Source organism: Nerophis ophidion, linkage group LG11 (assembly GCF_033978795.1).
Source record: "Nerophis ophidion isolate RoL-2023_Sa linkage group LG11, RoL_Noph_v1.0, whole genome shotgun sequence".
In the NCBI taxonomy this organism is placed as follows: Eukaryota; Metazoa; Chordata; class Actinopteri; order Syngnathiformes; family Syngnathidae; genus Nerophis; species Nerophis ophidion.
Genome location: NC_084621.1, coordinates 17,710,067 through 17,734,398, shown reverse-complemented (window position 1 = coordinate 17,734,398; position 24,332 = coordinate 17,710,067). Strand labels below are relative to the sequence as shown.

General features: G+C 41.2%; 1 protein-coding gene across 1 annotated transcript; it reads right to left on the bottom strand.

Moving 5' to 3' along the window:
- Positions 1 to 290: 290 nt before the first annotated feature.
- Positions 291 to 17,519, bottom strand: LOC133561722 (dysbindin-A-like). Its single transcript, XM_061915195.1, has 10 exons — positions 17,316 to 17,519; positions 15,465 to 15,518; positions 15,317 to 15,367; positions 15,168 to 15,228; positions 10,559 to 10,691; positions 10,347 to 10,479; positions 9,127 to 9,149; positions 6,929 to 7,075; positions 2,357 to 2,470; positions 291 to 559 (listed from the first exon to the last, which is right to left on the bottom strand). Exons 1-10 carry the CDS (start codon positions 17,369 to 17,371, stop codon positions 384 to 386), a joined length of 948 nt encoding a protein of 315 aa, XP_061771179.1. The 5' UTR covers positions 17,372 to 17,519; the 3' UTR covers positions 291 to 383.
- Positions 17,520 to 24,332: the final 6,813 nt, after the last annotated feature.

Below are 24,332 nucleotides of genomic sequence, written 5' to 3'. Positions count from 1 at the left end.
AGAGTGCTAACTCACACACAAACACCACAAATATTTTCTTTATTTTAGTCAAGCGAATGCCACTCAAAAGTATTTGATGAAGACTTGATTAAACACTTTAGTGAAAATGACACAAATGCTTGCAGCACCTTTCTTTCTTTCTTCTGTTTGTTGATTTAACACAGAATATTGGCTGCATTGACAGCTACCTCCTGCTAGCAGTTTTAGACACTTTAGAAGGCAGAAAAAAGAGAAACGTGTTCTCATCTCACATAGTTTGTGGAAGATTGAAAGAAAAACAAAAATGGCAGTTTACCGTGAAAGTTGTTTATTGCAATAATTATTGTGATGAACCGAGTTGAAATAATTATGTTAACCTTTGATTGCTAGTTGCAGGATGCATGCTAAGCTGAAGCTGTGTCACTTTCATCATCAGAACTTCGTCCAACTTCAACAACATCTTGCAGTCCAACCAAAGGTTGAACGTCGTCTTCATCCGACTGCACCTCCACACCTTCGTCTTCTTCACTCGCTGCTTCGTCCTCTGCTTCGCTGTCTTTGTGCAGGTGTGCAGGTGCACCTGTCACACAACACACTATGTAATTATATGTAAATGTATATTTATATATAATATACATTATATATAGGACGGCGTGGCGCAGTGGGAGAGTGGCCGTGCGCAACCCGAGGGGCCCTGGTTCAAATCCCACCTAGTACCAACCTTGTCACGTCCGTTGTGTCCTGAGCAAGACACTTCACCCTTGCTCCTGATGGGTGCTGATTGGCGCCTTGCATGGCAGCTCCCTCCATCAGTGTGTGAATGTGTGTGTGAATGGGTAAATGTGGAAGTAGTGTCAAAGCGCTTTGAGTACCTTGAAGGTAGAAAAGCGCTATACAAGTACAACCCATTCATCATTTATATGTCAATGTGTATATACATACATGTATATACACATATGTGTATGTATGTATTTATATGCATGTATGTATATACACATACATACATACATGTATGTGTATATATATATATACACATGTATAAGTACATATACACATGTGTATGTATATATGCATATACATATATGTATGTGTGGGTATATATATATATATATATACATGTGTGTGTGTGTGTGTGTGTGTGTGTGTATATATATATATATAAATATATATATATACACACACACGAATATATATGCATGTATGTGTACATGTATTTATACATGCGTACACGTATGTATGTGTATATGTATGTGTATGCATACATGCTTGCATACATGTATGTATGTATGTATGTATATATTTATACATGTATGTATACATGTATGTATATACATATATACAGTATATAGTATACATGTATGTATACACGTATGTATATACATGTATACACGTATGTATACACGTATGTATATACATGTATGTATATACATGTATACACGTATGTATACACGTATGTATATACATGTATGTATACACGTATGTATATACACGTATGTATACACGTATGTATGTATACACGTATGTGTGTATACATGTATATACATGTATGTTTACACACATGTATGCAGGTATGTACACATACATGTATATACATACATACATGTATATACATACATACATGTACGTACGTGTATGTTTATACATGTACATATACATGTATGTACATGTACATGTATATACATACATGTACGTACATGTATGTATATACATGTATGTATTATGTACATGTATATGTATGTATATATACATGTATGTATACACATGTACATCATCATAACAGTCGAGCGTGACAATGATTGTTTCATTTAGGTCGGATCATAGACCTCCGCTCAGCCCTGTCTTTTGCCTTCAGCTGCCAGTTTGCAGTGTCAATCTTCAGTGTACATAAATGTATGTATATACATGTACATATACACATGTGTATATACGTGTATGTACACACATGTATAATATACATGTATAATATACATACATGTATAATATACATGAATATACATACATGTATAATACACATGTACATACATGTATGTATAAATGTATATACATACACATATATGTATGTACATACATGTATATTATACATGTATGTGCGTACATGTACATACAAATATAGTATACATGTATGTACATGTATGTACATACATGTATAATACACATGTATGTACACACATTATATACATGTATAATGTACATGTATGTACATACATACATGTATATGTGTATGTATATACATGTATACATACATGTATATGTGTATGTATATACATGTATACATACATGTATATGTGTATGTATATACATGTATACATACATGTATGTATACTTCCTGCTGTGACAAGTGAAGATAGTACTTGTGGTGATGAGAAGACTTGCTGACCTAATACGGGCAACGACTCGTCGGCTGAGTCCAGGAAGTGGTCCAGAGCCTCCTGGTCTGATAGGTTGGTGAGGGTCATGTGATCCAGGCCACACCCACTTGTGTCCGTGGCTTCTGTTGACAGTGACAGGTGAGAAAGGAGTACTTAGTGCAGGTGTGTGGTGGGGGAAGGACTTGTGGGTCCTGGGGTCACTTCTACTTGCCCTTCTCTGTCTAGTCACTTAAGTCCTTGCCCATCTCTGACTAGTCACTTAGGTCCTTGCCCATCTCTGACTAGTCACTTAGGTCCTTGCCCATCTCTGTCTAGTCACCTAGATCCTTGCCCATCTCTATCTAGTCACCTAGGTCCTTGCCCATCTCTGTCTGCTCACCTAGGTCCTTGCCCATCTCTGTCTGCTTACCTAGGTCCTTGCCCATCTCTGTCTGGTCACCTAGGTCCTTGCCCATCTGTCTGGTCACCTAGGTCCTTGCCCATCTCTGTCTGGTCACCTAGATCCTTGCCCATCTCTGTCTGGTCACCTAGGTCCTTGCCCATCTCTGTCTGGTCACCTAGGTCCTTGCCCATCTCTGTCTGGTCACCTAGGTCCTTGCCCATCTCTGTCTAGTCACCTAGGTCCTTGCCCATCTCTGTCTAGTCACCTAGGTCCTTGCCCATCTCTGTCTAGTCAACTAGGTCCTTGCCCATCTCTGTCTAGTCACTTAGGTCCTTGCCCATCTCTGTCTAGTCAACTAGGTCCTTGCCCATCTCTGTCTAGTCACTTAGGTCCTTACCCATTTCTGTCTAGTCAACTAGGTCCTTGCCCATCTCTGTCTAGTCACTTAGGTCCTTGCCCATCTCTGTCTAGTCACCTAGGTCCTTGCCCATCTCTGTCTGGTCACCTAGGTCCTTGCCCATCTCTGTCTGGTCACCTAGGTCCTTGCCCATCTCTGTCTGGTCACCTAGGTCCTTGCCCATCTCTGTCTGGTCACCTAGGTCCTTGCCCATCTCTGTCTAGTCACCTAGGTCCTTGCCCATCTCTGTCTAGTCAACTAGGTCCTTGCCCATCTCTGTCTAGTCACTTAGGTCCTTACCCATCTCTGTCTAGTCAACTAGGTCCTTGCCCATCTCTGTCTGGTCACTTAGGTCCTTGCCCATCTCTGTCTGGTCACCTAGGTCCTTGCCCATCTCTGTCTGGTCACCTAGGTCCTTGCCCATCTGTCTGGTCACCTAGGTCCTTGCCCATCTCTGTCTGGTCACCTAGGTCCTTGCCCATCTCTGTCTGGTCACCTAGGTCCTTGCCCATCTCTGTCTGGTCACCTAGGTCCTTGCCCATCTCTGTCTGGTCAACTAGGTCCTTGCCCATCTCTGTCTAGTCACTTAGGTCCTTACCCATCTCTGTCTAGTCAACTAGGTCCTTGCCCATCTCTGTCTGGTCACTTAGGTCCTTGCCCATCTCTGTCTGGTCACCTAGGTCCTTGCCCATCTCTGTCTGGTCACCTAGGTCCTTGCCCATCTGTCTGGTCACCTAGGTCCTTGCCCATCTCTGTCTGGTCACCTAGGTCCTTGCCCATCTCTGTCTGGTCACCTAGGTCCTTGCCCATCTCTGTCTGGTCACCTAGGTCCTTGCCCATCTCTGTCTGGTCACCTAGGTCCTTGCCCATCTCTGTCTGGTCACCTAGGTCCTTGCCCATCTCTGTCTGGTCACCTAGGTCCTTGCCCATCTCTGTCTGGTCACCTAGGTCCTTGCCCATCTCTGTCTGGTCACCTAGGTCCTTGCCCATCTCTGTCTGGTCACCTAGGTCCTTGCCCATCTCTGTCTGGTCACCTAGGTCCTTGCCCATCTCTGTCTGGTCACCTAGGTCCTTGCCCATCTCTGTCTGGTCACCTAGGTCCTTGCCCATCTCTGTCTAGTCACCTAGGTCCTTGCCCATCTCTGTCTAGTCACCTAGGTCCTTGCCCATCTCTGTCTAGTCACCTAGGTACTTGCCCATCTCTGTCTAGTCACCTAGGTACTTACCCATCTCTGTCTAGTCACCTAGGTCCTTGCCCATCTCTGTCTGGTCAACTAGGTCCTTGCCCATCTCTGTCTAGTCACTTAGGTCCTTGCCCATCTCTGTCTGGTCACCTAGGTCCTTGCCCATCTCTGTCTGGTCACCTAGGTCCTTGCCCATCTCTGTCTGGTCACCTAGGTCCTTGCCCATCTCTGTCTGGTCACCTAGGTCCTTGCCCATCTCTGTCTGGTCACCTAGGTCCTTGCCCATCTCTGTCTGGTCACCTAGGTCCTTGCCCATCTCTGTCTGGTCACCTAGGTCCTTGCCCATCTCTGTCTGGTCACCTAGGTCCTTGCCCATCTCTGTCTGGTCACCTAGGTCCTTGCCCATCTCTGTCTGGTCACCTAGGTCCTTGCCCATCTCTGTCTGGTCACCTAGGTCCTTGCCCATCTCTGTCTAGTCACCTAGGTCCTTGCCCATCTCTGTCTAGTCACCTAGGTCCTTGCCCATCTCTGTCTAGTCACCTAGGTCCTTGCCCATCTCTGTCTAGTCACCTAGGTCCTTGCCCATCTCTGTCTAGTCACCTAGGTCCTTGCCCATCTCTGTCTAGTCACCTAGGTACTTGCCCATCTCTGTCTAGTCACCTAGGTACTTGCCCATCTCTGTCTAGTCACCTAGGTACTTGCCCATCTCTGTCTAGTCACCTAGGTACTTGCCCATCTCTGTCTAGTCACCTAGGTACTTGCCCATCTCTGTCTAGTCACCTAGGTACTTGCCCATCTCTGTCTAGTCACCTAGGTACTTGCCCATCTCTGTCTAGTCACCTAGGTACTTGCCCATCTCTGTCTAGTCACCTAGGTACTTGCCCATCTCTGTCTAGTCACCTAGGTACTTGCCCATCTCTGTCTAGTCACCTAGGTACTTACCCATCTCTGTCTGGTCACCTAGGTACTTACCCATCTCTGTCTGGTCACCTAGGTACTTACCCATCTCTGTCTGGTCAACTAGGTACTTGCCCATCTCTGTCTGGTCACCTAGGTACTTGCCCATCTCTGTCTGGTCACCTAGGTCCTTGCCCATCTCTGTCTGGTCACCTAGGTCCTTGCCCATCTCTGTCTGGTCACCTAGGTACTTGCCCATCTCTGTCTGGTCACCTAGGTACTTGCCCATCTCTGTCTGGTCACCTAGGTACTTGCCCATCTCTGTCTGGTCACCTAGGTACTTGCCCATCTCTGTCTGGTCACCTAGGTACTTGCCCATCTCTGTCTGGTCAACTAGGTACTTGCCCATCTCTGTCTGGTCAACTAGGTACTTGCCCATCTCTGTCTGGTCAACTAGGTACTTGCCCATCTCTGTCTGGTCAACTAGGTACTTGCCCATCTCTGTCTAGTCACCTAGGTCCTTGCCCATCTCTGTCTAGTCACCTAGGTACTTGCCCATCTCTGTCTAGTCACCTAGGTACTTGCCCATCTCTGTCTAGTCACCTAGGTACTTGCCCATCTCTGTCTAGTCACCTAGGTACTTGCCCATCTCTGTCTAGTCACCTAGGTACTTGCCCATCTCTGTCTGGTCAACTAGGTACTTGCCCATCTCTGTCTAGTCACCTAGGTACTTGCCCATCTCTGTCTGGTCACCTAGGTACTTGCCCATCTCTGTCTAGTCACCTAGGTACTTGCCCATCTCTGTCTAGTCACCTAGGTACTTGCCCATCTCTGTCTAGTCACCTAGGTACTTGCCCATCTCTGTCTAGTCACCTAGGTACTTGCCCATCTCTGTCTAGTCACCTAGGTACTTGCCCATCTCTGTCTAGTCACCTAGGTACTTGCCCATCTCTGTCTAGTCACCTAGGTACTTGCCCATCTCTGTCTAGTCACCTAGGTACTTGCCCATCTCTGTCTAGTCACCTAGGTACTTGCCCATCTCTGTCTAGTCACCTAGGTACTTGCCCATCTCTGTCTAGTCACCTAGGTACTTGCCCATCTCTGTCTAGTCACCTAGGTACTTGCCCATCTCTGTCTAGTCACCTAGGTACTTGCCCATCTCTGTCTAGTCACCTAGGTACTTGCCCATCTCTGTCTAGTCACCTAGGTACTTGCCCATCTCTGTCTAGTCACCTAGGTACTTGCCCATCTCTGTCTAGTCACCTAGGTACTTACCCATCTCTGTCTGGTCACCTAGGTACTTGCCCATCTCTGTCTGGTCAACTAGGTACTTGCCCATCTCTGTCTGGTCACCTAGGTACTTGCCCATCTCTGTCTGGTCACCTAGGTCCTTGCCCATCTCTGTCTGGTCACCTAGGTCCTTGCCCATCTCTGTCTGGTCACCTAGGTCCTTGCCCATCTCTGTCTGGTCACCTAGGTCCTTGCCCATCTCTGTCTGGTCACCTAGGTCCTTGCCCATCTCTGTCTGGTCACCTAGGTCCTTGCCCATCTCTGTCTGGTCACCTAGGTACTTGCCCATCTCTGTCTGGTCACCTAGGTACTTACCCATCTCTGTCTGGTCAACTAGGTACTTGCCCATCTCTGTCTGGTCACCTAGGTACTTGCCCATCTCCAGTGTGTTGATGTATAGTGACCAGGACACAGGAGGACTGCCTACTACCTCTGGACTGGATGCATCCGGTGGCTCGATACTGTTCCAGGTCTTGGTGGAAAGCCTCCTCGTAGATCTTCTGCCGCTGCTTCAGTCTCTGCTGCCTCGTCTGCTCCAACGCCGCCACCTTCTGCACGTGCTCAGTCTGGAGCTCGGCTGCGGACAGGAAGACAAGCGGCTGACTGACCTGCTCACTAAGCAGGAACCAAGTAGTAACTACGTCCAAAACGCAGTAATACCAAGTCATGACTGAGTAAAACAGTAACCAAGTCAAAAACTCGTAGTAAACGAGTAAAACATGCTTATTAGAACCTGAGTAGTAACTAAGTCAAAACTTTAGTAGTAACCAACTAGTAACTAAGTAAAGAAACTTACTACTACCAAGTAATAACTGAGTAAAACAGACTTAGTAGTAATCAAGTAGTAACTAAGACCTTATCATGTGACAACAAAACAATTATACAACTATTTAATAACACCACCTTAACAAGTGACAATCAAACAATTACAAGACAGAGTATAAGTAGAAAAAGAAGTATGAGTAGGAGGAGTATGAGTAGAAGAAGGAGGAGTACAAGAAGTAGAAGGAGGAGTATGAGTAGGAGTATAAGTAGAAGGAGTAGAAGACCTGGAATGAGAAGTGTGAATAGAAGGAGGAGTATGAGTAGAAGAAGGAATATGAGTAGAAAAAAGTAAAAGAAGGAGTATGAGTAGAAGGAATACAAGAAGTAGGAGGAATATGAGTAGAAGGAGGAGTAGAATGGGTAGAAGAAGTAGGTGGAGTATGAGTAGAAGAAGGAGTACAAGAAGTAGGAGTATGAGTAGAAGGAGAAGTACAAGAAGAAGGAATACAAGAAGTAGGAGGAGTACAAGTGGAAGAAGGAGGAGTATGAGTAGTAGAAGGAGCACAAGAAATAAAAGGAGAAGTAGAAGGAGTAGAAGGAGGAGTATGAGTAGAAGTATGAGTAGGAGTACAAGAAGTAGAAGGAGGAGTATGAGTAGTAGGAGTATGAGTAAGAGTACAAGAAGGAGGAGTATGAGTAGAAGAAGGAGTACAAGAAGTAGGAGGAGTATGAGTAGAAGGAGTACAAGAAGTAGAAGGAGTAGAAAGAGTATGAGTAGGAGGAGGAGTAGAAGGAGTACAAGAAGTAGGAGGAGTATGAGTAGTAGAAGGAGTATGAGTAAGAGTACAAGGAGGAGTATGAGTAGAAGAAGGAGTACAAGAAGTAGGAGGAGTATGAGTAGAAGGAGTACAAGGAGTACAAGGAGTAGAAAGAGTATGAGTAGGAGGAGGAGTAGAAGGAGCACAAGAAGTAGGAGGAGTATGAGTAGAAGAAGGAATACCAGAAGTAGGAGGAGTATGAGTAGAAGAAAGAGTAAAAGGAGGAGTATGAGTAGAAGAAGGAATACCAGAAGTAGGAGGAGTATGAGTAGAAGAAAGAGTAAAAGGAGGAGTATGAGTAGAAGAAGGAGCACAACGAAGTATGAGTAGAAGAATGAGTACAACGAAGTATGAGTACAAGAAGGAGTACAAGAAGTAAAAGGAGGAGTAGAAGGAGGAGTATGAGTACAAGAAGTAGAAGGAGGAGTATGAGTAGAAGTAGAAGGAAGAATAGAAGAAGTAGAAGGAGGAATATGAGTAGATGGAGTACAAAAAGTAGAAGGAGGAGTAGAACGGAGTATGAGTAGAAGGAGTACAAGAAGTAAAAGGAAGAGTAGAAGGAGAAGTATGAGTAGGAGTATAAGAAGTAGGAGTCTGAGTAGAAGAAGTAGGAGGAGGAGTATGAGTAGAAAAAGTAGGAGTAGGAGTATATAAAGTAGAACGGAGTATGAGTAGAAGGAGTACAAGAAGTAGAAGGAAGAGTATGAGTAGAAGAAGTAGGAGGAGTATGAGTAGAAAAAGTAGGAGGAGTATGAGTAGGAGTATAAGAAGTAGAACAGAGTATGAGTAGAAGGAGTACAAGAAGTAGAAGGAAGAGTATGAGTAGAAGAAGTAGGAGGAGTATGAGTAGAAGGAGTACAAGAAGCAGAAAGAGGAGTAGGAGTACAAGAAGTAGAAGAAGGAGTATGAGAAGAAGGAGTATGAGTAGAAGGAGTACAAGAAGTAGGAGTAGAAGGAGTATGAGTAGAAGAAGTAGAAGGAGTACATGAAATAGAAGTAAGAGTATGAGTAGAAGGAGGAGTGTGAGTGGAAGGAGAGAGCTCACCTTCCAGTGCCTCCAACTCCCTCCTATGAAAAGACAAACATGATAGAAGATGATTGACATGTACATTTATGTTGTCTAATCATTTTTATCACATGAATCACACTTCATGATGGCAGGATTCATCTGAGTGCACTTCATGTTGGCATGACTCATCTGAGTGCACTCCATATTGGCATGATTCATCTGAGTGCATTCCATGTTGGCATGATTCATCTGAGTGCACTTCATGTTGGCATGATTCATCTGAGTGCACTTCATGTTGGCATGATTCATCTGAGTGCACTCCATGTTGGCATGATTCATCTGAGTATACTTCATGTTGGCATGATTCATCTGAGTGCACTTCATGTTGGCATGATTCATCTGAGTGCACTTCATGTTGGCATGATTCATCTGAGTGCACTTCATGTTGGCATGATTCATCTGAGTGCACTTCATGTTGGCATGATTCATCTGAGTGCACTTCATGTTGGCATGATTCATCTGAGTGCACTTCATGTTGGCATGATTCATCTGAGTGCACTTCATGTTGGCATGATTCATCTGAGTGCACTCCATGTTGGCATGATTCATCTGAGTGCACTCCATGTTGGCATGATTCATCTGAGTGCACTTCATGTTGGCATGATTCATCTGAGTAGACTCCATGTTGGCATGATTCATCTGAGTATACTTCATGTTGGCATGATTCATCTGAGTGCACTTCATGTTGGCATGATTCATCTGAGTAGACTCCATGTTGGCATGATTCATCTGCGTGCACTCCATGTTGGCATGAATCATTCACTGTTACTACTGTTCATTTGAAATTATATCACTGTTACCACTGTTCATTTGAAGTGATATCACTGTTACTACTGTTCATTTACAGTGATATCACTGTCACTACTGTTCATTTGAAGTGATATCACTGTTACTACTGTTCATTTGAAGTGATATCACTGTCACTACTGTTCATTTGATATGATATCACTGTTACTACTGTTCATTTGAAGTGATATCACTGTCACTACTGTTCATTTGAAGTGATATCACTGTCACTACTGTTCATTTGAAGTGATATCACTGTCACTACTGTTCATTTGAAGTGATATCACTGTTACTACTGTTCATTTGAAATGATATCACTGTTAGTAGTAACAGTGATATCATTTCAAATGAACAGTAGTGTTCTTTGGAAGTGATATCACTGCTTGTAGACAGTGAGATAAGGTTCTTACCTCTTCTTCTTCTTGAAGAGGTCCAGCTGGTCAACATGATACAGTTTGGACGTGTGCTGCTCACAGAGACCACACAAGGTCTCCAAGTGCACCAGTCTGCTCTCCATCTCCTCAAAGTCACCCTCCAAGTGCGCTGCACACACACACGCGCACGCACACACACAACATATATATCACAACATACAGATATATATATACATATGTATAAGTACCTATGGAGGTGGTGATGGCGTCAAGCTGGCATATAAAGTCAGGCAGGCTGTGCAGTTGTTCCTGTAGTTGTGTCAGTGCACTGCGTCTCTTTTCCCAGTGCACTGAAAGCATCACCACCTCTCCATCCACCACCTGACAATCATCAATAATCATCTTCCTTATTTATTTTCTTTATTTCTTCACAGGCTGCACACATCAAATCAACCATACACAGGTGAGGCCATCCTACTGTACACCGTCAATGATGTACCCCATCAACGATGTACACTATACATCACCAACGACGTACATTATACACCACCCACGATGTACACTATACACCATGGGTGTCAAACTCTGGCCCGCGGGGCAAATTTGGCCCACCGTGTAATTTAATTTGGCCCTTGAGGCAATATCAAATTAACATTAAAGCTGGCCCGCCGGTATTATAACACCGCATTCACCGCTAATACTCATACTTACCAACCCTCCCGATTTTCCCAGGCGACTCCCGAATTTCAGTGCCCTTGCCGAAAATCACCCGGGGCAACCATTCTCCCGAAATTCTCTCGATTTCCACCCAAACAACATCATTGGGGACGTGCCTTAAAGGCACTGCATTCAACGTCCTCTACAACCTGTCGTCCCGTCCACTTTTTCTCCTTACAAACATTGCGTCGGCCCAGTCACATACTATATGCGGACTTAACACACAAACAAGTGAATGCAATGCATACTTGGTCAACCGCCATACAGGTCACACTGAGGGTGGCCGTATAAACAACTTTAACACTGTTACAAATATGCGCCACACTGTGAACCCACACCAAACAAGAATGACAACCACATTTAAGGAGAACATCCGCACCGTAACACAACATAAACAACAGAACAAATACCCAGAACCCCTTGCAGCACTAACTCTTTCGGGATGCTACAATATTTGAAAATCGATTTTGCATGTCACTATAAAGTTATACACGCCTTGCTCGTTCAATATTCAATGCAAAACTTCTTTGGGTCCTTATTAAAAAGTTAATTTGTTCAACCTTGGCCCGCAGCTTTGTTCAGTTTAAAATTTGGGCCCAATCTGTATTTGAGTTTGACACCCCTGCTATACACCATCAGCGATGTACACTATACACCACACACCACCAAGGATGTACACAATACCCACAACGATGTACACCATACACCGCCAATGGTGCACACCATACACCGCTAATGGTGCACACCATACACCGCCAATGGTGCACACCATACACCGCCAATGGTGCACACCATACACCGTCAATGATGCACACCATACACCGTCAATGGTGCACACCATACACCGTCAATGGTGCACACCATACACCGTCAATGGTGCACACCATACACCGTCAATGGTGCACACCATACACCGTCAATGATGCACACCATACACCTTCAATGATGCACACCATACATCATCAATGATGTACACCATCAATGATGTACACTATACACCTTCAATGATGTACACCATACACCATCAATGATGTACACCACCAATGTACGCTATACACCACCAATGATGTGCACTATGCACCATCAACGATGTACACTATACACCATCAATGATGTACACTATACACCATCAATGATGTACACTATACACCATCAATGATGTACACCATACACCATCAATGATGTACACTATACACCACCAATAATGTACATTATACACCACCAATGATGTGCACTATGCACCACAAATGATGTACGCTATACACCACCAATAATGTACACTATACACCACCAACGATGTACGCTATACACCATCAACGATGTACACTATACACCATCAATGATGTACACCATACACCTTCAATGATGTACACCATACACCTTCAATGATGTACACCACCAATGATGTACACTATACACCACCAATAATGTACATTATACACCACCAATGATGTACACTATACACCACCAATAATGTACTTTATACACCACCAATGATGTACGCTAAACACCACCAATGATGTACGCTAAACACCACCAATAATGTACGCTATACACCACCAATAATGTACACTATACACAGAGGTGGATAGTAACGTGCTACATTTACTCCGTTACATTTACTTGAGTAACTTTTGGGATAAATTGTACTTCTACGAGTAGTTTTTATGCAACATACTTTTACTTGAGTATATTTATAGAGAAGAAACGCTACTTTTACTCCGTTCCATTTATCTACATTCAGCTCGCTACTTGCTACTTTTTTTTTATCGATCTATTAATGTTTGTTTTGGTTAATGACAGAGCTTCAAAGTAGAATCCACGCATGCTTGCGTTTCACCAATCACATGCAGTCACTGGTGACGTTGGACCAATCAAACAGAGCCAGGCGGTCACATGACCCGACTTAAACAAGTTAAAAAACTTATTCGGGTGTTACCATTTAGTGGTCGATTGTACGGAATATTTACTGTACTGTGTTATCTACTAATAAAAGTTTCAATCAATCAATCAAAAGTGTAAAGTAAAAAATACACTTTATTTCAACCGTACTTCCCGTCAAAAGCCTAAAGACTGATCGCACAGTTCCTGTCTTCACAATAAAAGTTCCGCTCCATCGCGCCTGCGCTAACAAAATAAGAGTCTCCGAAAGCCAGCGCAAACAAGCTAGCAAGCTACGGAGTTTGCCGCCAATGTATTTCTTGTAAAGTGTATAAAAACAAATATGGAAGCTGGACAAATAAGATGCCAAAAACCAACAACTTTCATGTGGTATTAGACAGAAAAGAGGAACTTTTTTTCTCCTCAATTTGAAAACGTGAACGTCTGATTCCAATCAATGCAAGTCATCAGAATCAGGTAATACACCAACTTATATTCTTGTCTTCATGAAAGATAGGAATCTATATGTTAAACATGCATGTATATTCATTAAAACACCTTCAACATGTGAACAAAAACGGCAAAATAAATAAATATAAATTATATACTGTACATATAAATGTATGTATATATATATATATATATATATCTGATATGTGTGTGTATAAATGATATGTGTGTGTATGTATATGTATATATGAGGTAGATCACCTCGACTTGGTCATTTACTAAGTAATTGATAAACGTTGAAAAACTTATTGGGGTGTTACCATTTAGTGGTCAATTGTAGGGAATATGTACTGTACTGTGCAATCTAATACATGTTTTAATCAATCAATCAATCAATCAATGCCTACTGAGGCTATGGTGCTGTTACGTTATTGTGCCTCAATGTGCCATTTATTTTATTTTATTTTAATGTACTATTATCTAATATATAATATTGTTTTAATTGCTTAAGAGATATTTCTGGCTCTGAATTTGCTCATTGCTATTTTTATGTTTTCGTGCATTATTTGTTGCCGTAATCAGGTCACTCATCAGTTACTCAGTACTTGAGTAGTTTTTTCACAACATACTTTTTACTTTTACTCAAGTAAATATTTGGGTGACTACTCCTTACTTTTACTTGAGTAATAAATCTCTAAAGTAACAGTACTCTTGAGTACAATTTCTGGCTACTCTACCCACCTCTGGCTATACACCACCAATGATGTACACTATACACCATCAATGATGTACGCTATACACCATCAATGATGTACGCTATACACCACCAATGATGTACACTATACACCATCAATGATGTACGCTATACACCACCAATGATGTACACTATACACCATCAATGATGTACGCTATACACCACCAATGATGTACGCTATACACCATCAATGATGTACGCTATACACCATCAATGATGTACGCTATACACCATCAATGATGTACGCTATACACCGCCAATGATGTACACTATACACCATCAATGATGTACGCTATACACCACCAATAATGTACACTATACACCATCAATGATGCACGCTATACACCACCAATGATGTACACTATACACCATCAATGATGTACGCTATACACCATCAATGATGTACGCTATACACCACCAATAATGTATGCTATACACCATCAATGATGTACACTATACACCATCAAAGATATTCAATATCTCTTCAGACACTCGTAGTACACATAGTACATGCAGTGATATTCAATCCGCCTGTCAGACACTAGTAGTACACATAGGACATGTACTACACACAGTACACGTTTTACAAGTTATACACATAGTACAAGTAGTAGACATAGTACACGTAGCACACAGTACACGAGGTACAAGTATTGTGCAGGTAGTACACACAGTACACGTTTTACAAGTTATACACATAGTACAAGTAGTAGACATAGTACACGTAGCACACAGTACGCGAGGTACAACTATTGTGCAGGTAGTACACACAGTACACGTTTTACAAGTTATACACATAGTACAAGTAGTAGACGTAGCACACAGTACACGATGTGCAAGTATAGTGCAAGTAGTACACACAGTACACGTTTTACAAGTTATACACATAGTACACGTAGCACACAGTACACGATGTGCAAGTATAGTGCAAGTAGTACACACAGTACACGTTTTACAAGTTATACACATAGTACAAGTATTACACATATCACAAGTAGTAGACATAGTACAAGTAGTACACAAAGTACAAGTAGTACACATAGTAGTAGACTTACCTGTGCAGTGTGACCACAGTCTTTAGTTGTCTTGTGTAGTACAAACCAGCTCTCCTCATACCTACACACACACACACACACACACGCATCAGTGTGTGTGTGTGTGTGTGTGTGTGTGTGCGTGTGTGTGTGTGTGTGTGTGTGCTTACCTGCCAAGGATTTGTTGTCCAGCAGTGAAAAGAGGAAAAGTCTCTTCAAACCTGAAAAAGAAAGCAGAAAAAAAAATTTCATCTTCAACATAGGAAGGAGAAGAAAAAGAAGAAGAAGAAGAACAAAAAGAAGAAGAACAAGAAGTACCTGGACTTCCTCCTGCTTTTGGACTCCTTTGTTTTGTCTCCAAGTGTTTTCAGGCTGATGTAGAAAGAAAGCAATGAAATATGAATGTATATAATCAATATCAACATGAAATATGAATTAATAAATATCAACATGAAATATGAATGTATATAATAAATATCAACATGGGATATGAATGAATAAGTATCAACATGAAATATGAATGTATATAATCAATATCAACATGAATTATGATGTATATAATCAAAATCAACATGAAATATGAATGAATAAATATCAAGATGAAATATTAATGGCTATATAATCAATATCAACATGAAACATTATTGCATATAATCAATATTCACACGAAATATGAATGTATATAATCAATATCAACATGAATTATGGATGTATATAATAAATATCAACATGAAATATGAATTAATAAATATCAACATGAAATATGAATGCATATAATCAATGTCAACATGAAACATTATTGCATATAATCAATATCCACATGAAACATGAATGTATATAATGAATATTAACATGAATGCATATAATCAATATCAACATGAAACATGATTGCATATAATGAATATCCACATGAAATATGAATGCATATAATCAATATCAACATGAAATATGAATGTATATGATCAATATCAACATGAAATATGAATGTATATAATCAAAATCAACATGAAATATGATTGAATAAATATCAACATGAAACATGATTGCATATAATGAATATCAGGTAATTGCTTTGTAGATGTTGGAAACAGCAGGAGGCAGTGTGCAGGTAAAAAAAAAGTATTTAATACTTAAACCAAAAAATAAACAAAAGGTGAGAGCCCCTTAGAAAAGGCATTGAAGCTTATGGAAGGCTATGCGGAACAAAACTAAAACTGAACTACAAAGCAAACAAAACCAGAATGCTGGACGACAGCAAAGACTTACTGTGAAGCAAAGACGGCGTCCACAAAGTACATCCGTACATGACAATCAACAATGCCCCCACAAAGAAGGATAATCCATCCATTTCCTACCGGTTATTCCCTTTGGGATCACAGGGGGCGCTGGAGCCTATCTCAGCTACAATCAGGCGGAAGGCGGTCTACACTCTGGACAAGTCGCCACCTCAACCAGGGTCAAAACAACTGAAATCTTCTTGATTGCTAAAGCAAAGCAGATGCGGGAAATATCGCTCAGAGGAAAACATTAAACCGCTACAGGAAAATACCCCAAAAAAATCCAAATAAGTCAGGTGGTGACAGTACATCTACTTTGAGACAAGAGCAATAGTGATAGTTATGCTTTAAAGTCATAACCAACTATTGCCACAACGACTTTTTACTGTCAACTGAGTTTCGTTTTTTAGTGATTTCTGCTGGTGTTGTGCCTCTGCGTTTTTCCAACGCAAAAAAATGTGCCTTGGCTCAAAATAAGGTCGAAAAACATTGCCCTAGACAGCACCGACACTCAACAACACATCATTTTCAGACTACAATAAGTGCTTTGCAAAATACATTTTTTTTTACCCCAAATAGGTGCAATTAGATCATCTCCCACGGCACACCAGATCGTGCCGCGGCACAGTGGTTGAAAAACACTGCAGTAGGGAGTCTCCAACCACGTGACCGTGCACCACGTGACCGTCAGCTGACACGCATCACCGTCAGCCGCAAAGAAACACAACAAAGTCGACGCTCAGCCGCTTACACGAGACTCCGTCATGTTTATGTTGACGGCGCACCGTCATGTTGATGTTTATGTTGACTTTGCGTCTCCCGCGGCCGTCGTTAAGACAAAATGTAGCGCGAAATGTCGGCATCGGCAAATGATGAAAGGAAGGAGACCAACCCCGTCGTAAAGTCCTGTTGCACCAAGTGAAGTCTTTCTCTCAAGTTCTCGAACATGATTCCACCAAGTTGTTGACGCTCCAAAGGAGATATTTGTACAAAGTTGTTGACGCTCGAAAGGAGATGTTTGTGTGCTCGGACGGCTGGGCTTCGACTAACATTATTCACTTCCGCTTGTCTTCTTCTGCACCAATAAACACATATATCAAACTCACTAGCGCCCCCTCTGATCTTCTGGTGCAACTATTTATGCTTTTCTTCCGACACATACACGATACACTGGCAGGGGTCAGCAACCTTTTTGAAACCAAGAGCTACTTCTTGGGTACTGATTAGTGGGAAGGGCTACCAGTTTGATACACACTTAAATAAATTGCCAGAAATGGCCAATTTGCTTAATTTACCTTTAATAAATAAATCTCTCTCTCTATATATATATATATATATAAAAAATGGGTATTTCTGTCTGTCATTCCGTCGTAAAAAATGTTTCCGTTTACGGAAGGTTTTTGGTAGAGAATAAATGATGAAAAAAAACACTTAATTGAACGGTTTAAAAGAGGAGAAAACAGGAAAAAAAATTAAAATAAAATTTTGAAGCATAGTTCATCTTCAATTTCGACTCTTTAAATTCAAAATTCAACCGAAAAAAATGAATAGAAAAACTAGCTTATTCAAATCTTTTTGAAAAAATTAATACAAAAAAAATTATGGAACCCCTCCATCCATCCATCCATTTTCTACCGCTTATTCCCTTTCGGGGTCGCGGGGGGCGCTGGCGCCTATCTCAGCTACAATCGGGCAGAAGGCGGGGTACACCCTGGACAAGTCGCCACCTCATCGCAGGGCCAACACAGATAGACAGACAACATTCACACTCACATTCACACACTAGGGCCCATTTAGTGTCGCCAATCAACCTATCCCCAGGTGCATGTCTTTGGAGGTGGGAGGAAGCCGGAGTACCCGGAGGGAACCCACGCATTCACGGGGAGAACATGCAAACTCCACACAGAAAGATCCCGAGCCTGGATTTGAACCCAGGACTGCAAGAACTTCGTATTGTGAGGCAGACGCACTAACCTTATGGAACATCATTAGTAATTTTTCCTGATTAAGATTAATTTTACAATTTTGATGACATGTTTTAAATAGGTTATAATCCAATCTGCACTTTGTTAGAATATATAACAAATTGGACCAAGCTATATTTCCAACAAAGACAAATCATTATTTCTTTTAGATTTCCCAGTGCAAAAATTTTAAAAGAAATAGAAAATACTTTGTAATAAGATTTAAATTTGACTCTACAGATTTTCTAGATTTGCCAGAATATATATATTTTTTTTACATTTTAATCATAATAAGTTTGAAGAAATATTTCACAAATATTCTTCGTCAAAAAAACAGAGGCTAAAATAAAGACTTGAATTAAAATGTATTATTATTCTTTACAAAAAAAAAAATACTTGAACATTGATTTAAATTCTCAGGAAAGACGAGGAAGGAATTTAAAAGGTAAAAAGGTCTAGGAGTTCAAAAATCATAAAATCCTTTTTAAGGTTGTATTTTTTCTCTAAAATTGTCTTTCTGAAAGTTATACGAAGCAAAGTATAAAAATAAATGAATTTCTTCAAACAAGTGAAGACCAAGTCTTTAAAATATTTTCTTGGATTTTCAAATTCTATTTGAGTTTTGTCTCTCTTAAAATTAAAAATGTCGAGCACAGCGAGACCAGCTTGCTAGTAAATACATAAAATAAAAAAAATAGAGCCAGCTCACTGGTAAGTGCTGCTTTTTAAGCTATTTTTAGAACAGGCCAGCGGGCGACTCATCTGGTCCTTACGGACTACCTGGTGCCCGAGCGCATTGCGTTGATGACCCCTGCGATATATATATATAATATATATATATATATATATATATATATATATACACACATATATATATATATTATTTGGCGGGCACTAGGACCATGCTCACACTCAGCAGAATGGGTTTGGTTTATATGTCTTTTTGGACACACTTTAATGTATAAATAATAAATATGAAAAAAGACAAAAAGTGCTACCTAAATCACTTAAAATGTTTTCAACAGATGCATCAATTTAAGTACTCTTAATAAAAACAATTAAATAAATAAATAAAGTATTTACTTCCGCTTTTCTTCTTCTGTACGAATAAATAAATACATGAGACTCACTAGCCTCCCTTCTCGTCTTCCGGTGCCACAATTTCTTATTTTCTACCTAAATATACACTAACTATACCACTGTACAACAAAAAGTGAAAGTACCAATGATTGTCACACACACACACACACACACACACACACACACACACACACACACACACACACACACACACACACACACACTAAATTATTCTCTGCATTTGACCCATCACCCTTGAGATATATATATATATATATATATATATATATATAGTATGGCCTCTGAGTTGGGGGAAAGTAATTCTAGATAATAAATTGAGGTCTGCTCAACACAAATGTAAACATCGACTTCTTTCAACTTTTTGTGGACACCATCGCCCCTCATCTCTTCTTCTACAACTTGTCATTAGCCCCGCCCCTTATCTCTTCTTCTGCAACTTGTCATTAACCCCGCCCCTCATCTCTTCTTCTACAACTTTTCATTAGCCCCTCCCCTTATCTCTTCTTCTGCAACTTGTCATTAACCCCGCCCCTCATCTCTTCTTCTACAACTTGTCATTAGCCCCGCCCCTCATCTCTTCTTCTACAACTTGTCATTAGCCCCGCCCCTCATCTCTTCTTCTACAACTTGTCCTTAGCCCCGCCCCTCATCTTTTTCTACAAATTGTCATTAGCCCCGCCCCTCATCTCATCTTCTACAACTTGTCATTAGCCCCGCCCCTCATCTCTTCTTCTACAACTTGTCATTAGCCCCGCCCCTCATCTCTTCTTCTACAACTTGTCATTAGCCACACCCCTCATCTCTTTTTTCTACCATAAGCCCCGCCCCTCATATCTTCTTTACGTGTCATTAGCCCCGCCCCTCATTTCTTCTTCTACAACTGTCATTAGGCACACTCGTAATCTGTTCTTCTACTGTCATTAGCCCCGCTCCTCATCTCTTCTTCTACAATTTGCCATTAGCCCCGCCCCTCACCTCTTCTTCTACGTGTCATTAGACCCGCTCTTCATCTTAAAACACTGCCAATATTTTAAAAGCGTAAAAAAAAGCGAAAACAAAACCCCAAATGTTAAAAGAGAAGGATGCATACAACAAAGGTGTACAAAAAGATGAAAAAGCATGAAAAAGATCCAACAGAAATATAATATTGTTTTTAATGTTTGTTTTTATTTGTTGTCATGGCAGAAGTTTAGTCTGCAATGTATTCTTGATCTGATTGGCTGGCATTGCTGGACTCAGCAGATATAGCTTTCATCTTTCAATTTGTACTCTTTTTGGACGCTGGAGTCACTCAACTCGTCGTGTTTGGAGAAAGAACAATACTGAGTGGCATCCCATGAACACCGTACCTACTGTGAAGCATGGGGGTGGAAACATGCTTTGGGGCTGTTTTTTTGCTGAGGGGACAGGACGATTGAAATGTGTTAAGGAAAGAATGAATGGGGCCATGTATCTTCAGATTTTGAGCCAAAACCTTCCATCAGTGAGAGCTTTGAATGGTTGACCAAATACTTATTTTCCACCATAATTTACAAATGATTTTAAAAAAATTCCTACAATGTGAATTCCTGGATTTTTTTTTCACATTCTGTCTCTCACAGTTGAAGTGTACCTATGATGAAAATTACAGACCTCTGTCATCATTTGAAGTGGGAGAACTTGCACAATCGCTGGCTGACTAAATACTTTTTTGCCCCACTGTATATACACACACATATATATATACAAACCCCATTTCCATATGAGTTGGGAAATTGTGTTAGATGTAAATATAAACGGAATACAACCCATATTCAGTTGAATATTTGATGTTCAAACTCATAAACTTTATTTTTTTTTGCAAATAATAATTACCTTAGAATTTCATGGCTGCAACACGTGCCAAAGTAGTTGGGAAAGGGCATGTTCACCACAGTGTTACATCACCCTTTCTTTTAACAACACTCAATAAACGTTTGGGAACTGAAGAAACTAAATGTTGAAGCTTTGAAAGTGGAATTCTTTCTCATTGTAGTTTTATGTAGAGCTTCAGTCGTTCAACAGTCCGGGGTCTCCGCTGTCGTATTTTACGCTTCATAATGCGCCACACATTTTTCATGGGAGACAGGTCTGGACTGCGGGCGGGCCAGGAAAGTACCCGCACTCTTTTACTATGAAACCACGCTGTTGTAACACGTGGCTTGGCATTGTTTTGCTGAAATAAACAGGGGCGTCCATGATAACGTTGCTTGGATGACAACATACGTTGCTCCAAAACCTGTATGTACCTTTCAGCATTAATGGTGCCCTCACAGATGTGTAAGTTACCCATGCCTTGGTCACTAATACACCCCCATACCATCACACATGCTGGCTTTTGAACTTTGCGCCTATAACAATCCGGATGGTCATTTTCGTCTTTGTTCTGGAGAACACCACATACTCTGTTTCCAAATATAACATGAAATGTGGACTCGTCAGACCACAGAACACTTTTCCACTTTGCATCAGTCCATCTTAGATAAGCTCCGGCCCAGCCAAGCCAGCGACGTTCCTTGGTGTTGTTGATAAATGGCTTTCGCTTTGCATAGTAGAGTTTTTACTTGCTCTTACAGATGTAGCAAGCAACTGTAGTAACTGACAGTGGTTTTATGGAGTGTTCCTGAACCCATGTGGTGATATCCTTTACACATTGATGTCGGTTTTTGATGCAGTACCGCCTGAGGGATCAAAAGTCTGTAATATCATCGCTTACGTGCAGTGATTTCTCCAGATTCTCTGAACCTTTTGATTTTACGGACCGCAGATGGTAAAATCCCTAATTATATGCAATTACTCGTTGAGAAATGTTGTTCTAAAACTGTTCGACAATTCGCTTACAAAGTGGTGACCTTCACCCCATCCTTGTTTGTGAATTACTTAGCATTTCATGGAAGCTGCTTTTATACCCAATCATGGCACCCACCTGTTCCCAATTAGCCTGCACACCTGTGGGATGTTCCAAATAAGTTTTTGAGCATTTCTCAACTTTATCAGTATTTATTGCCACATTTCCCAACTTCTTTGTCACGTGTTGCTGGCATCAAATTCTAAAGTTAATGATTATTTGCACACCCAAAAAAATGTTTATCAGTATGAACATCAAATATGTTGTCTTTGTAGCATATTCAACTGAATATGGGTTGAAATTGATTTGCAGATCATTGTATTCCGTTTATATTTACATCCATCACAATTTCCCAACTCATATGAAAACGGGGTTTGTATACACACATACATATACATATATATATATATACACACACACACATACATTTATATACACACATATACATACATTCATATACACTTGTATACATACACATATATATATATATATGTACATATGTATAAATACATATAGATGTATATATATACTCATATGTATACATACATGTGTATATAAATGATAAATGGGTTGTACTTGTATAGCGCTTTTCTACCTTCAAGGTACTCAAAGCGTTTTGACACTACTTCCACATTTACCCATTCACACACTGATGGAGGGAGCTGCCATGCAAGGCACTAACCATGTGTATATCTATGTATATATACACACACATATATATATATATGTATGTATACATGTATACATATATAATGTGTATTAATATATAAATATATGAATATTTCTCCATACATATTAGTATATAAATGTATATATATACACATACATATATATACACAAATATGTAGGAACATATATACACACACACGTATATAAATGTATATACATATATGAATGTATATACATATGAATATATATTCACATATATAGAGTATATATAATGTGTAAAATATCTTACACTGAACAATTTGCAGTGGTGTCGACACTTAATGTTAGCTGACGTTAGCAACTTAATTTTCACTAGCTAACAGCACACAAAGCTAGCTAGAGTGAGCACGGGGCTGAGAGGTGGAAGAATAAAAATGCTAACAACCCTTAGAGCCTCACTTGAAGTTGTTTTGAAACTTTCCTGGAATAAATGATCATTATTTATACTTCTGTTGAAAGTCTTCATAGACCACCATTCATACACCACTATTCACATGTTCATACACCACTATTCACATGTTCATACACCACCATTCATACACCACTATTCACATGTTCATAGACCACCATTCATACACCATGTGGAGAGGCGGAGCCGACGGTCTGACGGGGCGGCAGGGCACGCTGGAGCCCGGCCCACGATGGCGGCAAGGAGGCGAGCGAGCGGCGAGGCAGGGCGTGCCGGGAGCGACGCCACAATCAAGTTCAGGTGCGTGGATCGCGCACGGGTACACAATTAACATTTCTCCTCACGATGTATAAAAGGGGAGAAGGAGGAGAGAACGGGGCAGAGGGAGGAGAGCCCGCAGCGGTGCCTGGAGAGCAAGAGCGACAGAGAGGAGACGACGACGACGACGACGGCGGCTGAAAAGCGACCGGCGAACGAGCAGTGGAGGAAGGCGCCGAAAAGTGATCCGACCTACATTGGGGTTTATTGCAAAATAAACGAGAGTCAAATCTGCAAAAGCAATGTACTTCCTTGTTGGTCAGTGGAACCCGCACAACATCGGCAAGAGACTGTCACATTCGGCGCCCAACCTGGCTGGACCACCGGAGGCGGGGAAGGACGATCCCCTGTGGGCTCTCGTCGCACGCTGGCCGGCCTTGCAGCAAGCAGCCGACAGCATAGCTGAAGAAAAGAGGAGACAGGAAGAAGAGAGGAGAAGAAATCAAGAAAACTTGAGAGAGGAGGAAAAGGAGAAGATGAGAAAACAAGAAGAAGAAGAGCGGGAAAGACTAGCAGAAGAAAAGAGGAGAAAAGAAGAGAGGA

What these genes read in the sequence shown, in the direction of transcription:
- LOC133561722 (XM_061915195.1), bottom strand. Translation starts at nt 17,371, where the DNA reads ATGTTCGAGAACTTGAGAGAAAGACTTCACTTGGTGCAACAGGACTTT. An exon ending in ACTGTGGTCACACTGCACAG is followed by an intron (nt 10,692 to 15,167) that starts GTAAGTCTACTA and finishes GATGATTGTCAG; the next exon opens with GTGGTGGATGGAGAGGTGGT. An exon ending in GGAGTTGGAGGCACTGGAAG is followed by an intron (nt 7,076 to 9,126) that starts GTGAGCTCTCTC and finishes TCCTGTCCGCAG; the next exon opens with CCGAGCTCCAGACTGAGCAC.